Below are 22,678 nucleotides of genomic sequence, written 5' to 3' on the forward strand. Positions count from 1 at the left end.
TATTCTACAAAGGACAAGGCATGTTTTTGCCATGACGTAAACGGCTTGTTTGAAGAGTTTGGTGAGCCATATGATCCAGCTGAATGGCGTTTATTCATCGATAGCAGCAAGTTGAGCTTGAAAGCCGTTTTACTGCATCAAGGGAATGAGAAACCTTCTATTCCATTAGCTCATGCCGTTAATATGAAGGAAACGTATGAATCAATGGCTCTATTGCTCAATTTGATAAATTACAATCAACACAATTGGAAAATTTGTTCCGATCTTAAAGTGGTTGCCATGTTGACTGGATTGCAACAGGGATACACAAAATATATGTGTTTTTTGTGTAAATGGGACAGTCGAGCTCGTAAGGAACACTACGTCCGAAAAGATTGGCCAAAACGGGATAATTTCACAATTGGTAAAGACAGCGTTAAAAATGATCCTTTTGTGGTAAAAGAACGCATAATACTTCCACCACTACATATAAAACTTGGGCTATTCAAAAATTTCGTCAAAGCGTTGCAAAAATAAGGGCCGGCATTCCAGTACTTGAAATCAGTATTTCCAAATTTATCTGACGCAAAGATAAAGGAAGGTGTATTTGTTGGCCCACAGATCAAAAAACTGCTCAATGATTCCGCATTCAATACAGTTTTGACACCAGATGAGGAAGAAGCTTGGATATCGTTCTAGCGTGTTGTCACAACCTTTTTAGGAAATTTCAGAAGCCCAGATTATGAGGAAGCTGTCGATGAATTGCTCAAAAATTATGAGAAAATAGGTATAAATCAAAAATATTGTGTTTGTTACATATAATTAATTTCAAATCCTTTTATTTCACTGAACACAGGTGTGAATATGTCTTTGAAGATACATTTCCTACATTCTCACATGGATTTTTTCCCGGAAAATCTTGGTGACGGGAGTGATGAGCACGGCGAACGTTTTCACCAACAAATGAAGATGATGGAACGTCGTTACCAAGGGTTTTGGGATGAAGCAATGATGGGTGACTATTGTTGGTTTCTGATTCGAGAAACAAGTTCAAAACATCGAAGACAAAGTCATTCGATTCTCAATCATTTTTAATAAAACCTAAATAAATTTCTTTTGTATCAACTCGGTTTTAAATCCTGATATGCCTTAATCAAATTGATATGTAGAGAAAAGAATCTCCCATGAAAACTTTACATGCGATTTGGATGCTTACAACGACACCTAGAAAAGGAACTCTAAAGCTGTTGTATTTCAGCAACATTTTTGAGTGTTTTACAAAAATGCTCATAACTTCGACAATTTCCAATCGATTTCATCCATTAAAGGCTCATTTTCTCCGGTTTTGAATGGACTTTAAGAATAAATTATGGAATGATTTTTTGAATCTTTTTATCCCATTAAAAATGTTGATTAAAACAAGATTTTTATGGGAAATTCGCAGGAAAAATAAAAAAAAATGCTGTAAATTTTTAAATGACTTCAAAATTAAATTTTTAATTAAGACATAATATTCTAGTGAACGATAGCAAATTTATTTAGCTTCATTTTCATAAAAAAAAAGATTTAAAATTGGTGCACTAGTTCCAAAGATATTGACATTTAAGTAATCGTACTTTTGTCCAAAATTCAAAAAATCAAAATTTTTGTATATCTCAAAAATGGCTCTAATTTAATTTTTTCTGACCACGGCATTGAATTCAGCGTAGGATTTTGCATTGGAAATGATCATCACCTTACCGAGTTCAAAAATGCTGTAAACTAGTGTTACTTCTATTTCTCTTTGTTATTTCATTGCATTTTGTATTTAAGATTTCTTAGAACACTGGGCGATTATTGATTACCGTTAATTACAGAAAAGTTATGCAGCGAATTTTAAATAAAAAATGAAGAACTAATTCATTGCTTTTTAGAGTGGTTTACGATACCCTCTCTTTTATCAATCAATGAAATAGTACTTCTATCGGCTTCTCCTTATTTCTTTTGAACCTCTTGTTTTAAAAAATGATAATATTGGGGGAAAGGGATGGACTCCAAACTATTATTTGATTGATTTAAATAGGAATCCTTAAAAGTACAAGGGCCTTATTACGGCTGTCACTTCACGGTAAAAAGGATGTGAAGGGGCTTTGGTAATAAGGGCCAATGTGGTAATGCTTTTAGGGTATCAAATTACAAGGGCCCTTATTACCGATGTCACTTCACGGTGAAGTGACAACTTATCACTGACGGTGAAGTGATTCCCATTTGATTTATACGCCAATCACTTCACCGTGAGTGACAACTGGTCACTTCACTTCTTTTCACCGTGAAGTGACAGCCGTAATAAGGCCCATTGTCATGAAATTTTATGCAAACCAGATCGATGCCTTAACTGTCGTATGTTCAATATAATAAAGGACAGTTAGGCATCTACCGTAGGCACTGTAGGTCCATGATTTTCAAAAGGGATTTAGTAATTTTCCATCTGCTCAAATTTGTATGGCAGTTTACAACACCCTGTTCCTCACTACTTTTTTCGATTTGTTTTGACGTCCCTGACCTCTGTGAAAGATTTGAACGAATCTAATGTAATGATTTAGATTTTCGAGTGAACTTTAAAGAAAGTGTTTGTGTTTATCAAAACCATAATTTATTGATGAATTTTGTCCTTACCTGAGACATCAATTGTACAAAATATGCAAAACAATATTTTCGAAGGCCAGAAATTGATATGATTTCTGTGCGAAAAATTCATTAACCATTTACGTTTGACAAAGTGCTCCATAAAAACCTATCAGGCGTATGAGATCAGCGAACTAAAGTCCTACAGTAAAAGTATGGCCGTCTATCAAAAGTTGTTCCAATCGAACCGTCAAAATGCATCGCTTTGCTCGATTGGAACAGATTTTTTTCAGTTTTGTGGTGACAGTCGTCTATACTTTTATGAGAGGGCTTTACAGCGAACTTGCGCGAGGTGACTTGCTAAATGCTGAATTTTAAATCATTAATAATTTTGGTTTACGTTCCTACGTTTCCCATACACTTCACAAACAAATTTTAAAGTTCTCTCACAATACTCACAATTCAGATAGCACTTTAGCAATCTCTATAGCTGCTTGCTGCTGGTCGTTTAGACAGTTTGTTTTTCATTGGCCTTTCTGACGTTTACAACACGCACTCTTGAGTAATCCCATTTTCAAGTGAGAAATTTGTTATCCTCACTTTCGCTCCAGCCAAAAATATTGGTTTGTTATTGTTATCCTCACTTTTGGAACATCAATTCATCAAATCAGTGCCAACATTTCAAAGGGGCGTAATTGCATTTGTAAACAATGACTTTCGTCTTCGATTTCTCGCGAATGAAAGCTCACTCATGAAAATGAATGACACCAGCAGGTAGATGAATGTTTCCTGTCCCAGCTAGCATTGGTAATTTGAAGGGGAGGGCTTTTATTTGCGAGAAATCGACGGCTAAGGCCATTGTTTACAAAAGCAATTACGCCCCTTTGAAATGTTGGCTTAGAATGTACTAATATACTATTAGCTGAGTGGTAGCTGGCACCTTGGCTAGCACACAGTGATACCACTCAAAAGGAGTTGTACTCAAAAGGAAACGTTTGTATATTTCGTTTCATTGAATGGAAAGTGCATGGGTATAATCCTTCGAGAGTGAAAAAACAAGAATAAGTGAGTACTGAGTTGTAATGTTGCATTGCTTGGGTTGTCAATAACTCAAATGAGTGGCGAATTTAAAAATATCAAATGAGTGTTAATCAGTGCTGATATTTCGTTGGCGTGATATTTGTGATAAAAGTGATTTTCACAACACTGATCCCAAGTATCGACATCGACATCAAACCACGTGAATTTTATAACATTGTGATGAATTATATCGAAATGACCGTGAATTGATGTCAATGGAATAATTGCGGCCTCATTGCGCCTTCCTTAAATGGTGCCAGTGCCAATAAATAATTGTACCGATAATTATTCCCGTGTATTCCCCAGCCATACACAAGATTGTCAACGTTAATCAATCAAGACCTGGTGGTCGACCACTGGTGCCATAAAAAAGTCCACACAAACATAGAACAATGCTGACGTTATTACTAATGAAAACGAAAATGAGTGCAATGCAACGTCTTTTATTATACCATTAGTAGTTCCTACACCGACGGGCACGAACACAAACCGATCGGAACTGTCACTGCCAAGGTCGTACGGGCGCCATCATTTTCCCCAACAAACATTACACGTTTCTCTTTTTCCTTTGTTTACATCTAACGGCGACTACAAAATCGTGATTTGTACACACACATTTGTATTGACATGCGACTAAATGCATCGGATTGTATCTACAACAAACGCCCATAATGATTCCATAGCATGCACAACTCCACGTGTGTGTCGACGTCACCAGCATCGCGTCACACGAGAAAGACGAAAGTGAAAACTTTCTAACACCCAACCACCTAGGAATGCTACAGCTCTCTTTCAGCTTTGTATGAACAATGAACCGATTATGTAATGTGGTCGTCGGAAGTATAAATTTGGCCAATTTCGCTAGAATGAATTGCTTGATCACTACAAACAGTTGTAAGAAATTTATGCCTTAATGTTTTGAATAAGCTATTTATTTACGTGTATCTATTATCGACCTCGTTAGCTTGCTGAAGTGATTAACCGAACACTTTTGCTTATCGGTTTCAAACGTTTTTCGTGGAGCATCCAGCGCAACGACACGCGATGCTTTCCGTTGACCAAACATTTCGTGACAGTTCGGCCGGGCACAGATTTACACGCCCTTCGGGCACAGTGTCTCAACCCCGCGGGTCACGGTACCCATGTCGGACCTAAAGGAATAATTGAATTATTAAGTGCTCTGTGACTGTTCGAGACTAATGGATGCCGCAGGTTCAACATGCAAGCCCAATGACAACACGGAGAACAACAAGGGTAAACAAATGGCATCTCCATGACGGTTGAATACCCGAGTAAACTATCTAATCAATAGCAGATTTTAATACTAAAAATAGAAAATCTAAAGAGCAAGTTTTGCTATTGCTTTGATCGATATAAGAGGTAAAATTTCAAAAATCCTACGAATTAATAACTGAGAAATGGCAAAGTAGCTATTGGTACATCTCATCATCGAAGAGGCAATATCCTGTGCCAGGGAGCAACACGCATCCAGACAGGTGAGTCATACCTTGAACCCTGACAGCCCAACCAAAGATCTTATCAGGCTCCGTAACACCATTCGTAGGTAGTTCCTGCGTTCTGGGCTGCCCCACCAATGACCAAAGACCAATGTAAATAGGCTATCCAAAATTATCCATATCCATATCCTCCTGCATTCACGGAAGTTCAGTGCCTAGCTCTCCAGCCTCGTCAACATGTTCCGAACCTAGCCCCACTTCCGCTCAACAACCAACGAGCCAATCCTGTGAGCCAATTCCAGGTTCCTCCACCGCCCCTGGTGTATCATACGCTGGTGCTGTCTCAGGTGAACCTGTCAACGATTCTCCGTTCACCTCGGAGGAACTAGTGACGCTCGTGGCCGAGATCATCATCATCATCGTGTAAGGCTGTGCATCTTGTAGACGTTGAGAGCCTCGAACAAATTGCGATTTACAACATCAATCGATCTTCCTGTACTGCATCTATATTCGACCAAACAGTCAGTACGTACAACAGCTCCTTGGTATGGCGAACCTTCACGATACAACCATAGTTGTGGGCGATTACAATCTGCCAAATCTAGCTTGGGACTTCGATGAGGACGTCTCAATGCTTCATCAGAACAGGAACTCGCTGTAGTGGAGTCCATACTGTCTGCTGGATTGAATCAAATCAACGATCTGGTGAACACGAATGGTAAGCTTCTTGACCTGGTTCTCGTCCTGTGACTCCGATTGCATCGAGCTGTTTGAACCACCCTCTGCAATTATGAAAGTTGATTGTCACCACAAGCCGTTGGTTCTAAAAGTTGACTCCCGTTCGAGAAATCATCCGCTCCCGTACCCAGCAGCCCGCAGTGAGTATAATTTTGCACAATGTGATTTCGATGTTGGTAACACGAGGATTGCCGCCTTGGATTGGGTACAAATACTTGACAAACCCACCATTGATGCCACCGTCTCCGTATTCTACGACAACATCTATAAAGTAATCCAAGATACTGTTACGGTGAAGACACGAAAATCTTGTTTGCAATTCCAACAACCTTGGTGGAATCCGCAATTGCGTAATCTGCGTAACCGTCTGCGTAAAGCTCGAAAACGTTACTTTCGTTCCCGGACCGCAGCAAACAAGTAGAAGCAGAGCTTAATAGTTTGCAGGAAGCTCGCTTTCGTGAGTACGTCTACAACCTCCAGAGGGGTTTCAAGGAAAATCCATCGTCATTCTGGTCTTTTATCAACTCTCGGATAAGATCAGCTGGTATTCCCGTGGACGTCACCTACGGTAGTAGAAGCTCCACCACCGACACCGCTTCTGCTGACCTTTTCGCTGACTTTTTCCGAACCCAATCAAACTCCTCCACTACAGCAATACATTGATTGTATTCCACCGTCTTTCGTCAAGAACTATGCAACATCGTTGGCCACTCCCGTTATGTCTATTTTCAATCGATCGCTTAAGGATGGCGTTTTGCCGGATGCCTGGAAGCTCGCCTCAATTACACCAATTTTCAAGTCCGGTAACATGCACAAAATGGAAAATTACCGACCACCTATCTCGATCCTGAACTGCTTGGCCAAAGTTCTCGAAAGTCTTCTGCATGAAAAGTAGTATCCAGCTGTTCAACCCATAATCTCAGAGTTTCAGCATGGATTTATTAAAAAACGCTCGACAGTCTCTAACTTGATGACTTACACGAACACTCTTATAGGTAGCATCGAGAAGCGTCAGCAAGTGGACTCCGTTTACATCGACTTCTCTAAGGCTTTTGACAAAATCTCTCACGACCTAGCCATTATGAAGCTAAACCGCCTGGGTCTTCCAGCGTGGATCGTTTGTTGGTTGAAATCATACTTATTAACCAGGAAGGCTTTCGTTAAGGGACGTGATTCCAGATCCGAGGTATTCCATATACCATCGGGGGTTCCACCCAGGACCTCTCATTTTCGTTCTGTTTATTAACGACGTGTGTGATATGCTAGGTTCCTGTAAGTTGCTATATGCGGATGATCTTAAGCTCTACCGAGTGATCAAATCGATCGTGGATTGTTGCGCACTACAAGCTGATATAGAGCGATTGTCATCCTGGTGTCAGATGAATGGAATGCAAGCCAATGCTGCCAAATGCAAAGTGATTACCCTTACCCGCTCTCACTCTCCGATCATTTTTGATTACTCTATGAATCAATCGCCACTGGAAATGGTTAATGCCATTAAGGATCTTGGGCTCATCTTGGACAGCAAACTACGGTTTAATGAGCACATATCCATGACTCCATGCTAGGATTTTTGCGCCGCAATACTGCACAATTCGACGACGTGTACGCCCTGAAAGCGCTGTACTGCTCTATGGTCCGCAGTGTTCTTGAATATGGAGTACAAATTTGAGCTCCATATCATGCTGTTCATGTACTGCGCATCGAGAGAATCCAGAAACAGTTTTTGCATTACGACGTCTGCCATGGACAAATCCAGATAACTTACCTCCGTACGAGCATAGATGTGCGCTTATTGGACTGCAAACACTAACAAATTGTCGAGTCTTTCTCCAGAGGATGTTCATATTTGACATGATTAGTAATCATATTGCCTGCAGTTGTTTGCTCGGGAACATCAATTTCCACACTCCAGCTCGCCGTCTCCGCAACTATTACTTTCTGTGGACTCCCGGACATCGTACTGCTTATGGTTATAACAATCCTCTCGATAGATGTTGCAGACTGTTTAATGATGTGTATGATGTTTTTGATTTTAATATAATTAGACCAGTTAAATAAATAAATAAATAAAAATTATGCGCACCTGCATGACTCGATCTGAACAGTTACATGCTGCCCTGTCCCTTGTAACTAAGCATGGACCGTGAAGCCATCAAGAATGCTTGCTCCTTGAAGAGCAAAACGTCGAGTTTGTTGACTTTCTCAACGAACGGCAAATCGACATAGCCGTCATCACCGAGACTCACTTGAAGCCCGAGCTGAACGTCTTCCTTCCCGACTTTCGGCTCGTAAGGCTTGGCCGCACCAGCTCCGGAGGAGGGGGAGTGGCCATAGCCATAGCTGCCGGCTACTATCATCTGAAAACTATCGAAGCCATCGGAGTTGAGGTGAGCACATCGCTTGGTCTACTGCCCCAAGCAAACCAACATTGGAGACGCCTCGGCCGCAGACCTCCGAAGAGACATCTTCAAGCTAACACGTCAAGCATCAAGCCTGGGGCAATAGACGCTGAAACTAGAACGGCACAATCTTGTACAACGATCTGCAGGAACCCCACTACAACATCCTGTGTCCGGACGCTCCCACCCGGTTGAGTCAATCCGGAGCTCATGCCACCATCGACATCTTCATCAGCAACAGCGATAACATCTCTCAACCTGTCGCCTATCAGGAACTGAGCTCGGTGGTGGCCAAAGTAGGTTCCTCGGCCAGTAGGTTTCAAGTTTCCCGGCAAAATTACCATCGTGTCAACTGGCAGCGGTACCAGCGCTGTGTGGACACAGCAATTGACTACGACGTCCTACCGGAGTCGTTCGAAGAAGTCGACCGGTGTCTGCAAACCATCGAAGAGGCGATATCCCGTGCCAGGGAGCAACACGTACCAGTATCCAGAGAGGTGAGTCATACTTAGCTCCGTAACACCATTCGTAGGTAGTTCCAGCGTTCTGGACTGCCCCACTTGAAAACCAATGTCAATAAGCTAACCAAAATTATCCAGGCCAGGATGGTATATCTAAGTAGCTGTTATACTTGGTCTATCGAGCAGTTCTCGCAGATGGTGGACAGACTCACTGCGGTACTTGTCGGCCGGTGGTCATTGCGGGCGACTTTAACACATGGGCGGTGGAGTGGGGCAGCAACCACACCAACCAGAGAGGATGCATCCTACTGGAGGCAATGACCAAACTGGACGTTGTACTTGCCAACACCGGTTCGGTCAGTACCTACAGAAGGAATGGTGCAGAATCCGTCATCGACGTGACGTACTGCAGCCCGTGTTTGGAGGACAACCTACACTGGAGGGTCGATGAGGGTTACACCCATAGTGACCATCAGGCGATTCGGTACAGTGTGGGGCCAGGTGAGAGGCGAGTGGCAGGAGGGAATCCTTACTGGCGGACGTCGTTCTTCGAGGAAAAGGTCCTCGGCGAAACACTGAGGCGGGAGCGAATAATTCTGGATCTGACGGAGGAAGAACTGGTAGCAGCGCTGACAAGGGCGTGCGATACAGCCATGCCTAGGAGAGCCTATCCCAGGCATGGCCATAGACCGGTGCACTGGTGGAGCTAGAGCACCCCCGGAGAGATCACCAGCGGTACTGGCTCCGATCGTTGGGTTCTTGTTTCTACGTAGGGACGTAGACTCCTGGCCGCGGATCCCAGGCGCGGATCAGGGAGAAGTGTCTAGAGTTACGAACAGTGAACTTAGCGGTATTGCCAAGACGCTGGTGGTGGGTAAGGCCCCGGGCCCAGATGGGATCCCGGTTGTGGCTCTGAGGGAGGCCGTTGCGGAAAATCCAGACCTGTTCCGTTCTGTTTTTCAGACCTGTCTGGACGTAGGCATCTTCCCAGATGCGTGGAAGCGGCAGAGGCTGGTGCTGCTCCCGAAGCCAGGAAAACCCCCTGGGGACCCGTCAGCATACAGGCCCATTTGTTTGCGAGACACCACTGGTAAACTGCTTGAGAGGTCATCCTCAACAGGTTGTCGGCTTACACCGAAGGTGTAAACGGCCTGTCAAGCAGCCAGTACGGGTTCCGTAAGGGCAGATCCACGGTGGAAGCCATCCGCGACGTCATCCATACGGCAGAGGTGGTCCACCGGAAACGAAGAAGTACTCGCTACTGCGCGGTGGTAACCCTAGACGTGAAGAACGCCTTGAACAGCGCGTGCTGGGGGGCGATAGCCCGCTCGCTACACCAGCTCCAAATTCCCGGAGGGCTACTTCCAGAATCGTGTGTTGACGTACGACACAGAAGATGGCGAAAAAACCGAAAGAGTCACCGCAGGAGTGCCACAAGGCTCCATCCTGGGCCCGCTGTTATGGAACGTCATGTACGATGGATTGTTGAGGATAAGATTCCCGGTAGGCGTGAAAATTGTAGGTTTTGCCGACGATGTCACGCGGGCAGTCTACGGGGAATCCCTCGAGGAGGTAGAGCTGACAGCGGCTCACTGCGTCAAGCTTGTGGAGGAATGGATGAGATCCAGGAAACTGGAGCTTGCCCATCACAAGACGGAAGTGGTCGTAGTCAACAATCGCATGTCAGTACAGCATGCGACGTTGACAGTCGGCGGAAGCACAATTAGGTCTGTGCGCTCTCTGAAACTCTTGGGGGTTATGCTTGATGATAAGCTCAGCTTCGGCTGTCACGCGCCATAGCGCTACAGCGGCCCCTCCCACGAAGCAATGCTTTCGGGCGGTTCCGGGGAGGTCAAGGGCCAATCGCACAGGGTAAGGTTTAGTGGGTCGGGAGTGAAATTCTCCCATCCCCACACCCTGAGCTCCTTCTCAGGTGTATGTGAGCAGATTCCCCCCTGTATAAAAAAAAGGCCGGGATGGTGGGAAAATTGTTCCAACAAGATTTGCTCTCTCCCAGATTGTGCATAGCCATTTTGGAAGATGACCAACATTTTGAAAAATAAGTCGAGACCGATCCCTCCAGAACTCGGACTCATCTTTACTCATAACCCCAGCTGATAAGGCCAAAGCTCTTGGCCAACATTTTGTAATTTCACATAATCTTGGCCCTTGGTGAGCCCCCATGATCCTGCCGTACTGGAGGCAATGGCTAAAGTCACAGACACCCCCTTAATAGTACATGATGATAGTAGAATATCGGCAGATGATGTGATAGTAGCTGTTAGAAACACTGAAAACATGAAGGCATGGGTATGGATGATGTAGTCAACCTCGAGTTGAAAAACTTGAGTATTGACTTCTTCAACCATCTTGCCGATATCTCCAACAAATTTTTGGAGCTTGGCTACTTCCCTGCATGCTGAAAGTTAGCCAAAGTGATTCCAATACACAATCCTGGCAATGAACCTACCAAATGTCAAAAGCTATCACCCCATCAGCCAATTGTCCTTCATCTCGAAGCTAATCGAAAAGTTGATACCCAACCGATTGCTGGAGTTCTCCAATGAAAATAACATCTTACTCAAGGAGCAATTCTGGTTAAGGAAAGACCATTCAACGATCCACCAACTAAGTAGAGTTACTAACATCATCTGGCGGAACAAGTCCGTTTCAAAAACATCTGCTATGGCATTGTTGGACGTTGAGAAGGCGTTTGACAATGTCTGGCATGATGGCCTAGTGTACAAACTACATCATTCCAGGTATACTTGAACAATGTCCCCTCTGATACGTTCAACGTTGACGCAGGGGTACCTCAAGGTAGCCTGCTTGGGCCTATCCTATTCATCATTTTCACGTCAGACGTTCCTCCCCTGCCGGGTGGTGGTATCGTGTCAATGTTCACAGATGACGAGATGGCGAGTAAACTACAATCAGGCCTGGATGGTCTGTCCGACTATTTCAGGAGCTGGAAGATTTGTATCAATGCAGCTAAAACACAAACCATTCTGTTTCCACACTCGAATTCACCTCGGCTTGTTCCGCCTGCTAACGTCAAGATCCATCTTGATAGCACTCCCATTGAATGGTCGAGTGAAGTAGTCTACCTTGGTATTACCTTCGATAGCAAATTGCTGTTTCGATCCCATGTGGACAAGACATCCACCAAGTGAAACATCTTGATTAGGTCCCTATACCCTTGTATAAACAAGCTTGCTGAAACTCCTCAAACTCACAGGAGGTTTTAATAGCGAATTCGTTTATTATTCAGTTCCAACCTGGATCGGGTATCAAGATTGGGTCTGCTTGTTTTCTGACAAACGTCAGTTTGCTCGTTTGTTTTTAAAACCTAGCTCAGGTTGAGGTTCACACTGACAAAAAGTTCGGTTTCGCACTGGGTTGGAACTGGTGTTAACCCCGATAATAAACGAATTCGCTATAAGACACTCTTGTCCTGCGAGTTTAGCCAGTCCTCACCTCGAGTGAGTGGCGGTAGGAATATGGAAGAAGTAAACAAACACGCATCGAGAGAGAGGGAGAGTGAACTTTAGCGAGAGGATGACTAAGTCGATGTGCGGTATAATAGGTGAAGAGAAAGGAAACTAGTGGACTCTTTCGTTCTCGCGTCTTCTTATGCAGCAACAGACGTCTGTTGCTGCATAAGAAGACGCGAGAACGAAAGAGTCCACTAGTTTCCTTTCTCCTCACCTATTATACCGCACATCGTGACTAAGTAAGGTGCGCTTGTCGAGACTCTGGATCAGGGCTCTACATGTTCGAAGCTCTAAAATGAACTCGTGTTTTGTTTCTCTCATACATACGTGTTCGACGCTTCATTTCTATAACGCCTAGCTAGACTATCAGCAAGAAGCGAAAATAAAAAAGCAGGACGCTTAGAAGGAAAGGCTGGCTGTGGAACTTCTCGTCGTTGCTTTGCTCATCGCTTTCAATGTAACTAACGTCGATTTTCTAGTTAAACAAAACCTCATTATGGCTTTCAATCCTCTTTCACGAACACTCTATCACCGCTCTTTTAATTTGTTTAAAATGCGTTATGTCCCGTTTACGATCATTTTGTTTTTAGATAAATATATGGATGGAAGATAAATTAAAAATATTACGTGTAATCTTTCAAGTTTTTTCACGTGAGAAATGCTTTAAATGTGTTATTTCATTTTCCGTTATATACGTCATGAAACCTCTGTTGATGTGTTTCATGAAAGAGAAAACTATCAAAGTCGAGCGCTCTTTCGCTCATCCGTTTCACAGAAGCTTGAAAGGAAGACCAATGGAGCGACGGGAGAAAGAGAGACAAGCGATTGAACATTTGTTTGTGCACGCCGACTGAGGTTCTAGAATGCTGCGAAGCTGTTCGACTTTAACAGAAAAAGAAAGCCAGCATTCTCTTCGTCGCATCGATTTGGTCGATTGAAGCTGATATTGTGACGCACGCCCTGCTCCGGATGACTTTTTTGTTTGACGCAAGAAGCTCAGAGTTTACCCAGAGTGAGAATAAGAGCGTGTGATAGAAAACATGAACATGAATAACAGCAAACCTCACTCTCATTTTATCCCCCTTCGCTCACAAGCTCTGAAGCTCAGTGGAATGATTTGGCACAACTCCTCTGAAAAATGCTACGCTTGGCTCATTCAAAATCGCGAGCGATGCTCCATCAAGCCTACTGTCCACAAGCAGATCATTCTGCCGGCTATTGAGTATGGTATGCCAATATGGGAGAGCTGTGCTAAGTGCCACAACCTAAAGCTTCAAAGAGTCCAACACAAGATCCTCAGAATGATCCTTAACAGTCCACCGCGATTTCGTAATTTTGTGATTCACCACCTGGTCGCTCTTCAAACACTCGAAGAGCGAAAGACTTCCATGCTGCAAATGTTCAGAGCAGTGATGCAAAATATCATGACACTCACTCGACACTCGTCAACGCATCAACCGACTATCGCTGACAGAACGATTTGTCACGCAGTGAGAGGTAGAGCAATGGCAAACAACAATCACCAGTAATGCTGGGTTTTGACTAGGCAAGTCAAATGATCAACTCAGTTGAATTCAATTGGCTTGAAAAGTTGAGCCCGGTCTAACTTTTTTTCAGTTCAAGTGAGTTGATCAAGTCAGTTGAATGGCATGGTTTAGACGTTCAATTCGCGTTCAAGTCAGTTGAATTCAACTGAAAATCCCGAAAAATTTATTTAGTTCACGTCAAGTCTAGTGAACTAAACAACCTTAAGGCCTTGGAAAAAGCTAGCCTTATGCTCCATGTCCGAGTAAAGTGGGAACACTTCAGGAAGACTGGAGGAAATTTCCAAATCCTCACCCATTGCCGTAGGTGCTAGGGATGGGGCCGCGGGACCAAAAATTGCTACTATGCCAGTTTAATGCATGAATTGGGGTGATAGTTCTCCTGTGAAGGAAGATCCTAAGAAATTTAAATGTTCAAACTGTGGAGAAAACCACAAATCCAATTTTTGGGAATGTAAGACTCGCAAAGCAGTCCTACAATCTCGTTCTGATTGACAGGTAGGAAACGTTCCAAGTTACAGACCAGGATATAATTCCTCTGCTGTTAACAACGGTCAGTGAGGAACAAATTCTACATTCGTACTCGTAGGTACCAATCTCATCCCTGCTTCAAATTCGTCATCGGTAATTAACGACCTTTTAAAACGACAAATCTCATCAGCTATGATCTTGAGCCGATTAAAACTCTATCTCTTTCTCGCTCATACCGTTTGATTAAACTGTCTCACTTCAATCTATATCTGGTTCGATTGATTTTTTTTTACGAGAGAGAATGGTTCGGATTCGAACTTTGGGCTTAACAACGAGTCTCCAGTCGCTGTAAAATGAATTTTGGAAGGCAGCTTGTATGCAAGCGTTTCGTTGTATCCGAACTAACAATACGTTTCATTTGTGGTAGTGATTTCAATTTAACCTAAGTAAGCGTGTAATTATTCCACAAAATGAATAAATGTAAATGGTAAATAAATAACGTGAACGATAATTAATATTGAAGCACAAAAATAGATGGCGAACAAATTATAAATTCAAAATAATACTTGGCAATTTTTAATTATATTTACATAAACGTGACCATGCTACAACCTGCTCCCCTCGCTGCTGACAATGTTCAGCGAGCAAATGGATCTATCTATGCTACTATTACAGCTGGTGGAAATCAGAATTCTAGCCAACATAATTCTAACGGAAATTTTAACTTGGGAAGCACTACTGCTCCTAAAATGGAACTATTTGATATCCTGAAAACCAACTCCATGTTTGATGCTATTCAAACTGGGTTTAAATTTACGGACAATATCGTAATGACATTCAATGTGTTTTTATGTTACTTCACACGCGAAGTTTGCGATTTTCAGAGATGGTTGGAAATGCTATCTATCATGAAGCTTTAGTGTGATAATTTATTAGCTACCCATTCGGTCTTAGAAGAGGTATGTAGGTAGTTCCGTTAGTGTACGGCAGCACAAAAATTGAATAGAAGTTGAAAATGAGCGAAGGACCATTAATGCGACAGTGCAAGTAAAACGCACACTCTTTGCCTAACCCGTACGATGTACGCGTGGATTTGAAGTATGTTTACAAATCTACAGACAAAACGTGTACACTTGACTTTGCTCAAATACTATCTGCGGCTGTGGAATAGTTCTAGCGACGTTTCATCACTACCTAAAGTCCGGAAGCATTTCCAGTCGTTGGTGTGTTATAATGCAATTCTTCTTTACCCAACTATTGTGTTGCCCCTCTCGTCATCGCCGTGTACATCGTATGGGTTAGGCAAAGAGAATGGTTCTTCGCTCATTTTCAACTTCTATTCAATTTTCATACTACTGTACTTTAACGGAACTATCTACCTACCCTCTTCTAAGACCATTTTCTAGCTAATAAATTATGTTAAATAGCATTTCCTAGTTGTAATCGTAATGACTTTGAAATTTAATAATGGATTTTAAATCATTAAATATTTTGAATTGGAATGCTTGATCTCTTAAAGATAATGAGGACGAGCTATTCAACTAGTTGAAAGTTCATAACGTGCATATTGCTGTTATAACTGAAACGATCCTTAAACCTGACCATAAGGTTAAAAGGGACGCTAATTATTTCATTTATCGAAATGATCGACTTGAGGGAGCCTGTGGTATCGTTGCCATCATTATTCTTAAACGTATCAAACATCAAATTCTTTCTTCGTTAGAAACCAAAATAATTCTGGAGAAGGCCTGGCCCCCTTGGCACCCCCGTTAAGTACGCCAATGGATGTAAACATCTCTTACATCGAAAATATACTATTTTATTGGCATAACATCTCTGATCACGCCTTCCTTCAGAATGGAAGTAAAGCCGTTGGTCCCCGGTTCATGAGTTGATGGGTCGATAGGTAGAGGGTGCCTCCATAGAGGTAACTCTAAGACCAGAAGGTCCCGAAGAAACGAGCTCAACTTTTTGGCTCAGCTCTGGTACTATCTTCGGTCCCAAGCTAATCGGTTCACCCCTCGTAACATAGGAAAATCCACTAACCCCTCATTTTATCTGTCAAACTTTCATAGCGAATCATAACAAACATAGTGTGGTACTGGAATTTATACTAGAGTGGGGTACGTTAATAGATTTGCTTGGGACCAATAGGCTAGTCAAGTAGTGAGCCAATTTAAAATCGTTAGTTTCGTAATGATTGTTGATGCCTCTCTGGAGTCGGTAGCATTGGTGCTCATCACGGAAAACAAATCAAGGGCAAAAAATATAAAAACCACTGAAACATCGCTGAGACACGGCAATTTGAATTTGACCCCAGTGTTCAGATAAGGTAAGTTTTGTTTTGGCCCTAACCAAAGGTTGAAGAAAGAAATCGTTGCCAATCTTTGGAAGAGGCAAATGCTGCAGCATTTTTTACGGAAAGGTTTTTTAATATTGTCTTAAATTCTGAATGTTTTTGAAAATTGTAAAACATGACAATGTTGCGATATTCTGAAATTTAGCTGTACTTACCTTTTTCACCATCGTAACCGAAATCTTGACATCGTCCATTTGGTATTACTGAAAAAGAACAAAAGAAAAATGTTGAATGTAACTGTCTCATATGAACTCTAAGACCAGAAGGTCCCGAGGAAACGTGCTGAACTTTTTGGCTCAACTCTGGTACGCTCTTCGGTCCCAAGCCAATCGATGCACCCCTCGAAACATAGGAAAATTCACGAACCCCTCATTTAATCTGTCAAGCTATCATAGCGACTCAAAACAAACATAGTGTAGTACTAGAATTTCGACTGGAATGGAGTACGTTAATCGATTTGCTTGGGACCAATAGGCTAGTCAAGTAGTGGGCCAATTTGAAATCGTTAGTTTCCACCGGTTGGTAGTACTTCGAAGCTTTGAGTAGCATTTGGATCACCACACAGACTATAATCTTCGCGAAGCACTTAATCATGGTAGTCTAAATTTAGTTATAATGGTAACAATAACTACTTCCATCATCAAGCTTATTTGTATAATCACATCCCATCACAATGTGAATGCATCTGGCTCTGATGAAGTGTTCTATCAGCATCAACTGATGATTCAATCCATGTGGCTGATTACACTGCAACGATGCAACTCTGTCCATCAATTCGCTACAGTTACCTACCCGCCTAACAAAGCATGGGGGAACCAACTGATCATTAGGCACGTATTCAATCTTTTTTTGTTTCAATTTCACCTGTGCGACCCGAATGAGACATGGTCTTTTAATTATGTTAAACAATTTAAAGCGACAAACTATCAGAAATGACTTCCAACTGTCATAATGTGATTATAATTCGATATCGGTTGCATCAAATCAAAATCAGTTCCCTTCGTTGGTCGAACATCGAATGATGCTGTCAGCGTTTGTATCAACATGAACACACTTGTGATGGCATCTGAAATGCAAAGTTATAACTAATGTAATCTGTGTTCAAAGTTGTTGTAGATGATGTTGCAATATCATACAGATTAGGTTGCAAACAACGGTAAGTTTCAAGTACCATTCTTTAAGCGGGATGAAATCATAATAATCATCAACATTACAGCAGCTGGGTAGGGAGTCGTTTTGTATCGCTAGAATGTTGAGCAAATTTCAGTTGAAAAGTACAAACTCCTCTGGCTAGATTTGCAGAGCTCCGATGAACCATTGAACCATTGCACAGTGGACCAGAATGTAGATTTAAATGGAAGGATATGTTATAGCTGAGCTAATTTCAAGCAACTTTGAACTAGTTAACTTTTTTGTTTAAGAGATACACCGATTTAGAGTTATTTTCTTGAACTGAGTTACCCAGACAACCAGAAGTCGTATAATAATGTACAGACAGTATCATAAATTGCTACAGTTTTAGTCAAAATCGCATATAAGAATGGCATACCTCGCATTATGTTTAAGTTAAATCGTATAGAATGCAAATTTCCGACCAATATGCGATGACTCATTTTTCCATCGTACTGTATCACAAATTAAATCGGATTACATCGTAAGACTTTTCAAAATGAATTTGTTATTACAGATTACATCGTAAATGATATTAAATCAACTCGTTTAAAATTAAATTAAAATATGCACGTATATGGCCTCCACTTTTGTACGTATAAGCCATTTCTTTGCATTATATACGAATTGTTTGTTTGTATATATGTTTGTACATCACCAAAACAACTTTGAATATACGTGCATTCTGGTTGTCTGGGTAGGGTGTCACTTAAAAATACAGTTGTTTTGCTCTAGTTTTCTAATTTCAAACTTTTCAGCAAATATATCTTCTAATAACTTTTAGATCTTTTGAAGGCGCAAATTTTTGCTGCCACATAGCTTATCGATAGCATTTGCCGATCAAGAGTTATTGACGTTTTTCCACTAAAAATAATCCCTTTCAAATGTTAATAATAGGGCCCAACAAAGTCACTTTCAATCGGTAATCGTCAAGCGACGACGAAGCTGTCAACCATCACTTTCAATTGAAAGTCATTCTGTCTTCTCTTCGTGCAGATGTTCTTCAACATCAACAGAACCACTTTCGATCAGTTTTCATTATGTTTGTATAGTCTTGTCTAGTGTTCATTTCGTCTTTTATTGTCAAAAAATCACTTCATTCGAGCTGTTGAAATGACGTTTACTACCACTCGAACTTTGAAATAAAACATTATTGTGAGATTTTTTCTTCTAGAACCTAAAGAAAAGTAGCCATAATTTGTGCGTTTCATTAAAAAATAGAAATTAGTTGGTCCAGTTTTGTGAAATCACTGGTAGAAAGTCATGCCAAAACTGCTTGAAAAAGTGGTCAAATGAACTTACTTGCGCATTGAGGCTAAGCTGTTCGATCCAAATTCACGTAGCTTTTCTGACTTTTGGTGATTGTTTACTCGGTTAATTTAAACGCATGCTCATTGATTTGTGCACGTGGATGTAAAATTTATCATTGTCGGGTGGTTTGTTTACCCATCAATATGGGTATTGTTGGATTCGGAGTGACGTCTAGAGGCTGAAAATCGATATCCGACGCCATTTTGAAATCCAAGATGACGGCTTCCGATAACAGAAAAAGTGGGAAATACTGTCAAATACCCACCAATATGGGTATTTTTGGAATCGGCATGACGTCTATAGGCCTGAAATCAATGATCGTCACAATATTGAAATCTAAGATGGCAGCTTCCTTTTTCAGAAAAAAAAATGGGAAATACCGTCAAATAGCCATCAATAGGGTAATGTTTTAATCGGGGTGACGTCTAGAGGTTGAAAATCGATATCCGACGACATTTTAAAATCCAATATGGCGGTTTCCGATATCAGAAAAAGGGGAAAATACTGATACCGACCCTCAATATGGATGTTTCTGAAATAGAGTGACGTCTAGAGATTGGAAGTAGATGTGCGACGCCATTTTGAAATTCTAGATTGTGGCTTCCGGTTCAAAAAAATGAGGGAAATACTGTCAAATAATGGTATTTTTGGGATCGGAATGAAATCTATAGGCTGAAAATCGATATCCGATGCCATTTTGAAATCAAAGATGGTGGCTTCCGATGTCACAAAAAGTAGAAAATATTGTCAAATACCCATCAATAATGGTATTTAAGGAATCGGCATGTCATCAAGAGGCCGGAAATTGATGTCTGACGCCATTTTGAAAGCCATGATGGCGGCTTCTGATCTAAGAAAAAATAGGAAATACTGTCAAATACCCATCAATAAGGGTAGTTTTTTAATCGGGGTGACTAGAGATTGGAAATAGATATGCGACGCCATTTTGAAATCCAAGATGATGGCTTCCAGTTTTCGAAAAAGTGGGAAATACTAACAAATACCCATCAATATGTGTATTTTTGGAAACGGGATGTCGTTTAGAGAATGACAGTCGATGTCTGACGCTATTTTTAAATTCTTGAAATTTTGAAACAGGGTAATGTCTAGAAGCTGGAAATCAATATCCGATGCCATTGTGAAATCAAAGATGGCGGCTTCCGATTTGAGAAAATGTGTCAAATACCCTAAAATATGGGAGTTTTCAGAACTAAAATATGGAAATTTTCAGAACGTAGATGTCGAAAATCGATGTCAGACGCCATATTTAAAACCAAGATGGTGACTTCTGGCTTCGGAAAAAGTGGGAAATACTGTCAAATACCCATCAATGCGGGTTTTTTTTTTAAATCCCAGCAATGTTTAGAGGCCAGAAACCAATGTTTGACGCCATGTTAAAAGTTAAGATGGCGACTTTTGTTCAGAAATAGTGTGAAATACTGTCAAATACTGATCAATGTTGGGTATTTTAGGAATCGGGGTGACAACATGGCGGCTTCCGATTTTAGGAGAAGTGTCAAATACCCTACAAATGGCGTTGAATAACGATTTTCTGCATGCACGCGCCGTCCCAGTTCCAAAAATACCCATACTGTAGGGTATTCGAGACTTTTCCTTAGCCCGATGGCCGCCATCTTGGATGTGTTCATTTAATTTTCATGTAATATAAAATAACATTTTATTACTACATAATCCATATGACATCCCTATGGGCAATCGATATTGTGTGGATACTATCTGGATACTTTGTATCGATGCCTGACGACGCGACGCGTCTCAAGTCGAATGATCCCCGAATTGAAGTGAAAGGGGAAAAAAAAAAACGAAGGGAGTAGATTTCGTGTCATTCATTGCGTCAATTGAAACAAGTCTTTGCTTCAAGTGAAATGAACGGATGCACTTGACGAACGAAACAAGCGATAGTCAAGTCATGTTTGACAGGAGGAATGTTCATCGTGACTCGGTAACAAGGAACACAATGATTTACACGAAAATGATATTGCTCGAAATGAAGCGATACTGCGACGAGTTCATTTTCTTTTCTTTGTTTCGAAAATGCAGAACTCTGGTTAATATATCTGGTTGGGCAAAAAAAAAGCACTTAATTAATACTAGGGGGTAAGTACTTAAGGGGGTTAGATTTTGATAAGTTCTTTAGTGGGGATGACACTGATGAAGACTGCACATTGTAGTCGAAATACTTACCTGTCATGGATACCAAAATTAATTAAGTGGAATTAAATGGAAGAGGTTTTATGTGTCATACACACACTTTACATACTCTTCTTGCATCTTGTAAATAAGAATTATCATTAAAATATTTATTTATGCAATTTTTAAAAAATAGCATTTAACTGTTATGAGCTTTGCAAGCTTGAAGAAAACTAGAGCAAAACCACTGTTTTTGACGTAGAACTACGTTCGTGATTTCTATATGGAGGTACACTTGGTGAAAACCGAAAATGGAACATGTAACAAAATTATGAAAGATTTTGAATGTTAATAACTCAGCTGCCCCTGGACCAATTTCAATAATTTGTACACCAATCGATCAGAAATATTTCTACGCATCTGCTAAACTGCAACAAATGTGCAATTGTTGCTATAATAGTTAAAATTAACACCGATTACCTGCGAAATACGATTTCCGTAACACAGATTTCAAAGTTGAATTCCATCCGGTCTCACCAAACGCTGTTTATTCGATCACCTCGTGGTGCCGGTGAGTGGTGATGTTCTCCAGTATACAACGAAAGACTTCCCGCAAGCAGCTAGCTAGCAAGATTCAGTTCCAATCACCGTGTGTGGTAGTGTGTGGTCGTCGGCATCAGCAGCAGTGCTTTCGACGCGTGGCGTTCAACATTGTTTTCCAGTACACAATGAAAGGCCGCCTGCAAGCAGCGAGCTGCAGCCCACACTACACAATGTTTGTTTTGATTCGCTATGAAAGTTTGATAGATAAAATGAGGGGTTAGTGGATTTTCCTATGTTTCGAGGAGTGAATCGATTAGCTTGGAACCGAAGAGAGTAGAGCTGAGCCAAAAAGTTGAGCATGTTTTTTCGGGATCTTCTGTCTCCGAGTTACCTCTATGGTACAACTCCAAAGGGCTGACCCCGTATTTTCTATCCTACACCATCGATAAATCGTCTCTTCTAGCAAAGATTGACAGTTTATTATAGGAATTTTCTGTGGAGTGAAAGGATAGTACAAAGTCCGGCATGTTTCACGCACCGTCTGACGTTTGCTTATGGATTTTAGCAAAGGAGTAAAGAGCTACAGAGTCACCGTCAACACCAATTGAGAAATCGCATCTCTTCGCTATGTTGGTAGTCTTTATAGATAGAGGCACTGAGGCTCTAAAAAAATGGAAACGCCGATCGTTGGTGAGATTGATACTTTGAAGTAGATGATAGAGCGAATACGTACAAAACAGCAGAACTAGAGGTTAGTGATATTGGTTGAGGTGAACTCATTTTCTTGCTGCCCGTGGTGGTGAAAATCAGTCTTGATTTTGTGTTACGTGATATTGATATCTCAATATCATTAATGAGTTTCGGACGTTCTGATTTTTGATTTTTTGATATTTTCCCAACACTGCTTGCACCTA

The 22,678-nt window shown here is 41.4% G+C and overlaps 1 protein-coding gene across 5 annotated transcripts in view; it reads right to left on the reverse strand.

Moving 5' to 3' along the window:
• Positions 1 to 22,678, reverse strand: part of CAH2 (Carbonic anhydrase 2) — a 112,448-nt gene that overhangs the window by 32,704 nt on the left and 57,066 nt on the right. For all 5 annotated transcript variants that reach the window (XM_065233166.1, XM_065233164.1, XM_065233163.1 and 2 more), the window contains exon 3: positions 16,745 to 16,792. In XM_065233166.1, coding sequence (XP_065089238.1) covers positions 16,745 to 16,792 — 48 coding nt within the window. The remainder of the gene's footprint in view (positions 1 to 16,744; positions 16,793 to 22,678) is intronic.

Source organism: Ochlerotatus camptorhynchus, unplaced genomic scaffold (genome assembly GCF_037179485.1).
Source record: "Ochlerotatus camptorhynchus isolate MF236.1 unplaced genomic scaffold, CSIRO-AGI_Acam_v1.1 ptg000391l, whole genome shotgun sequence".
NCBI classification, from domain to species: domain Eukaryota; kingdom Metazoa; phylum Arthropoda; class Insecta; order Diptera; family Culicidae; genus Ochlerotatus; species Ochlerotatus camptorhynchus.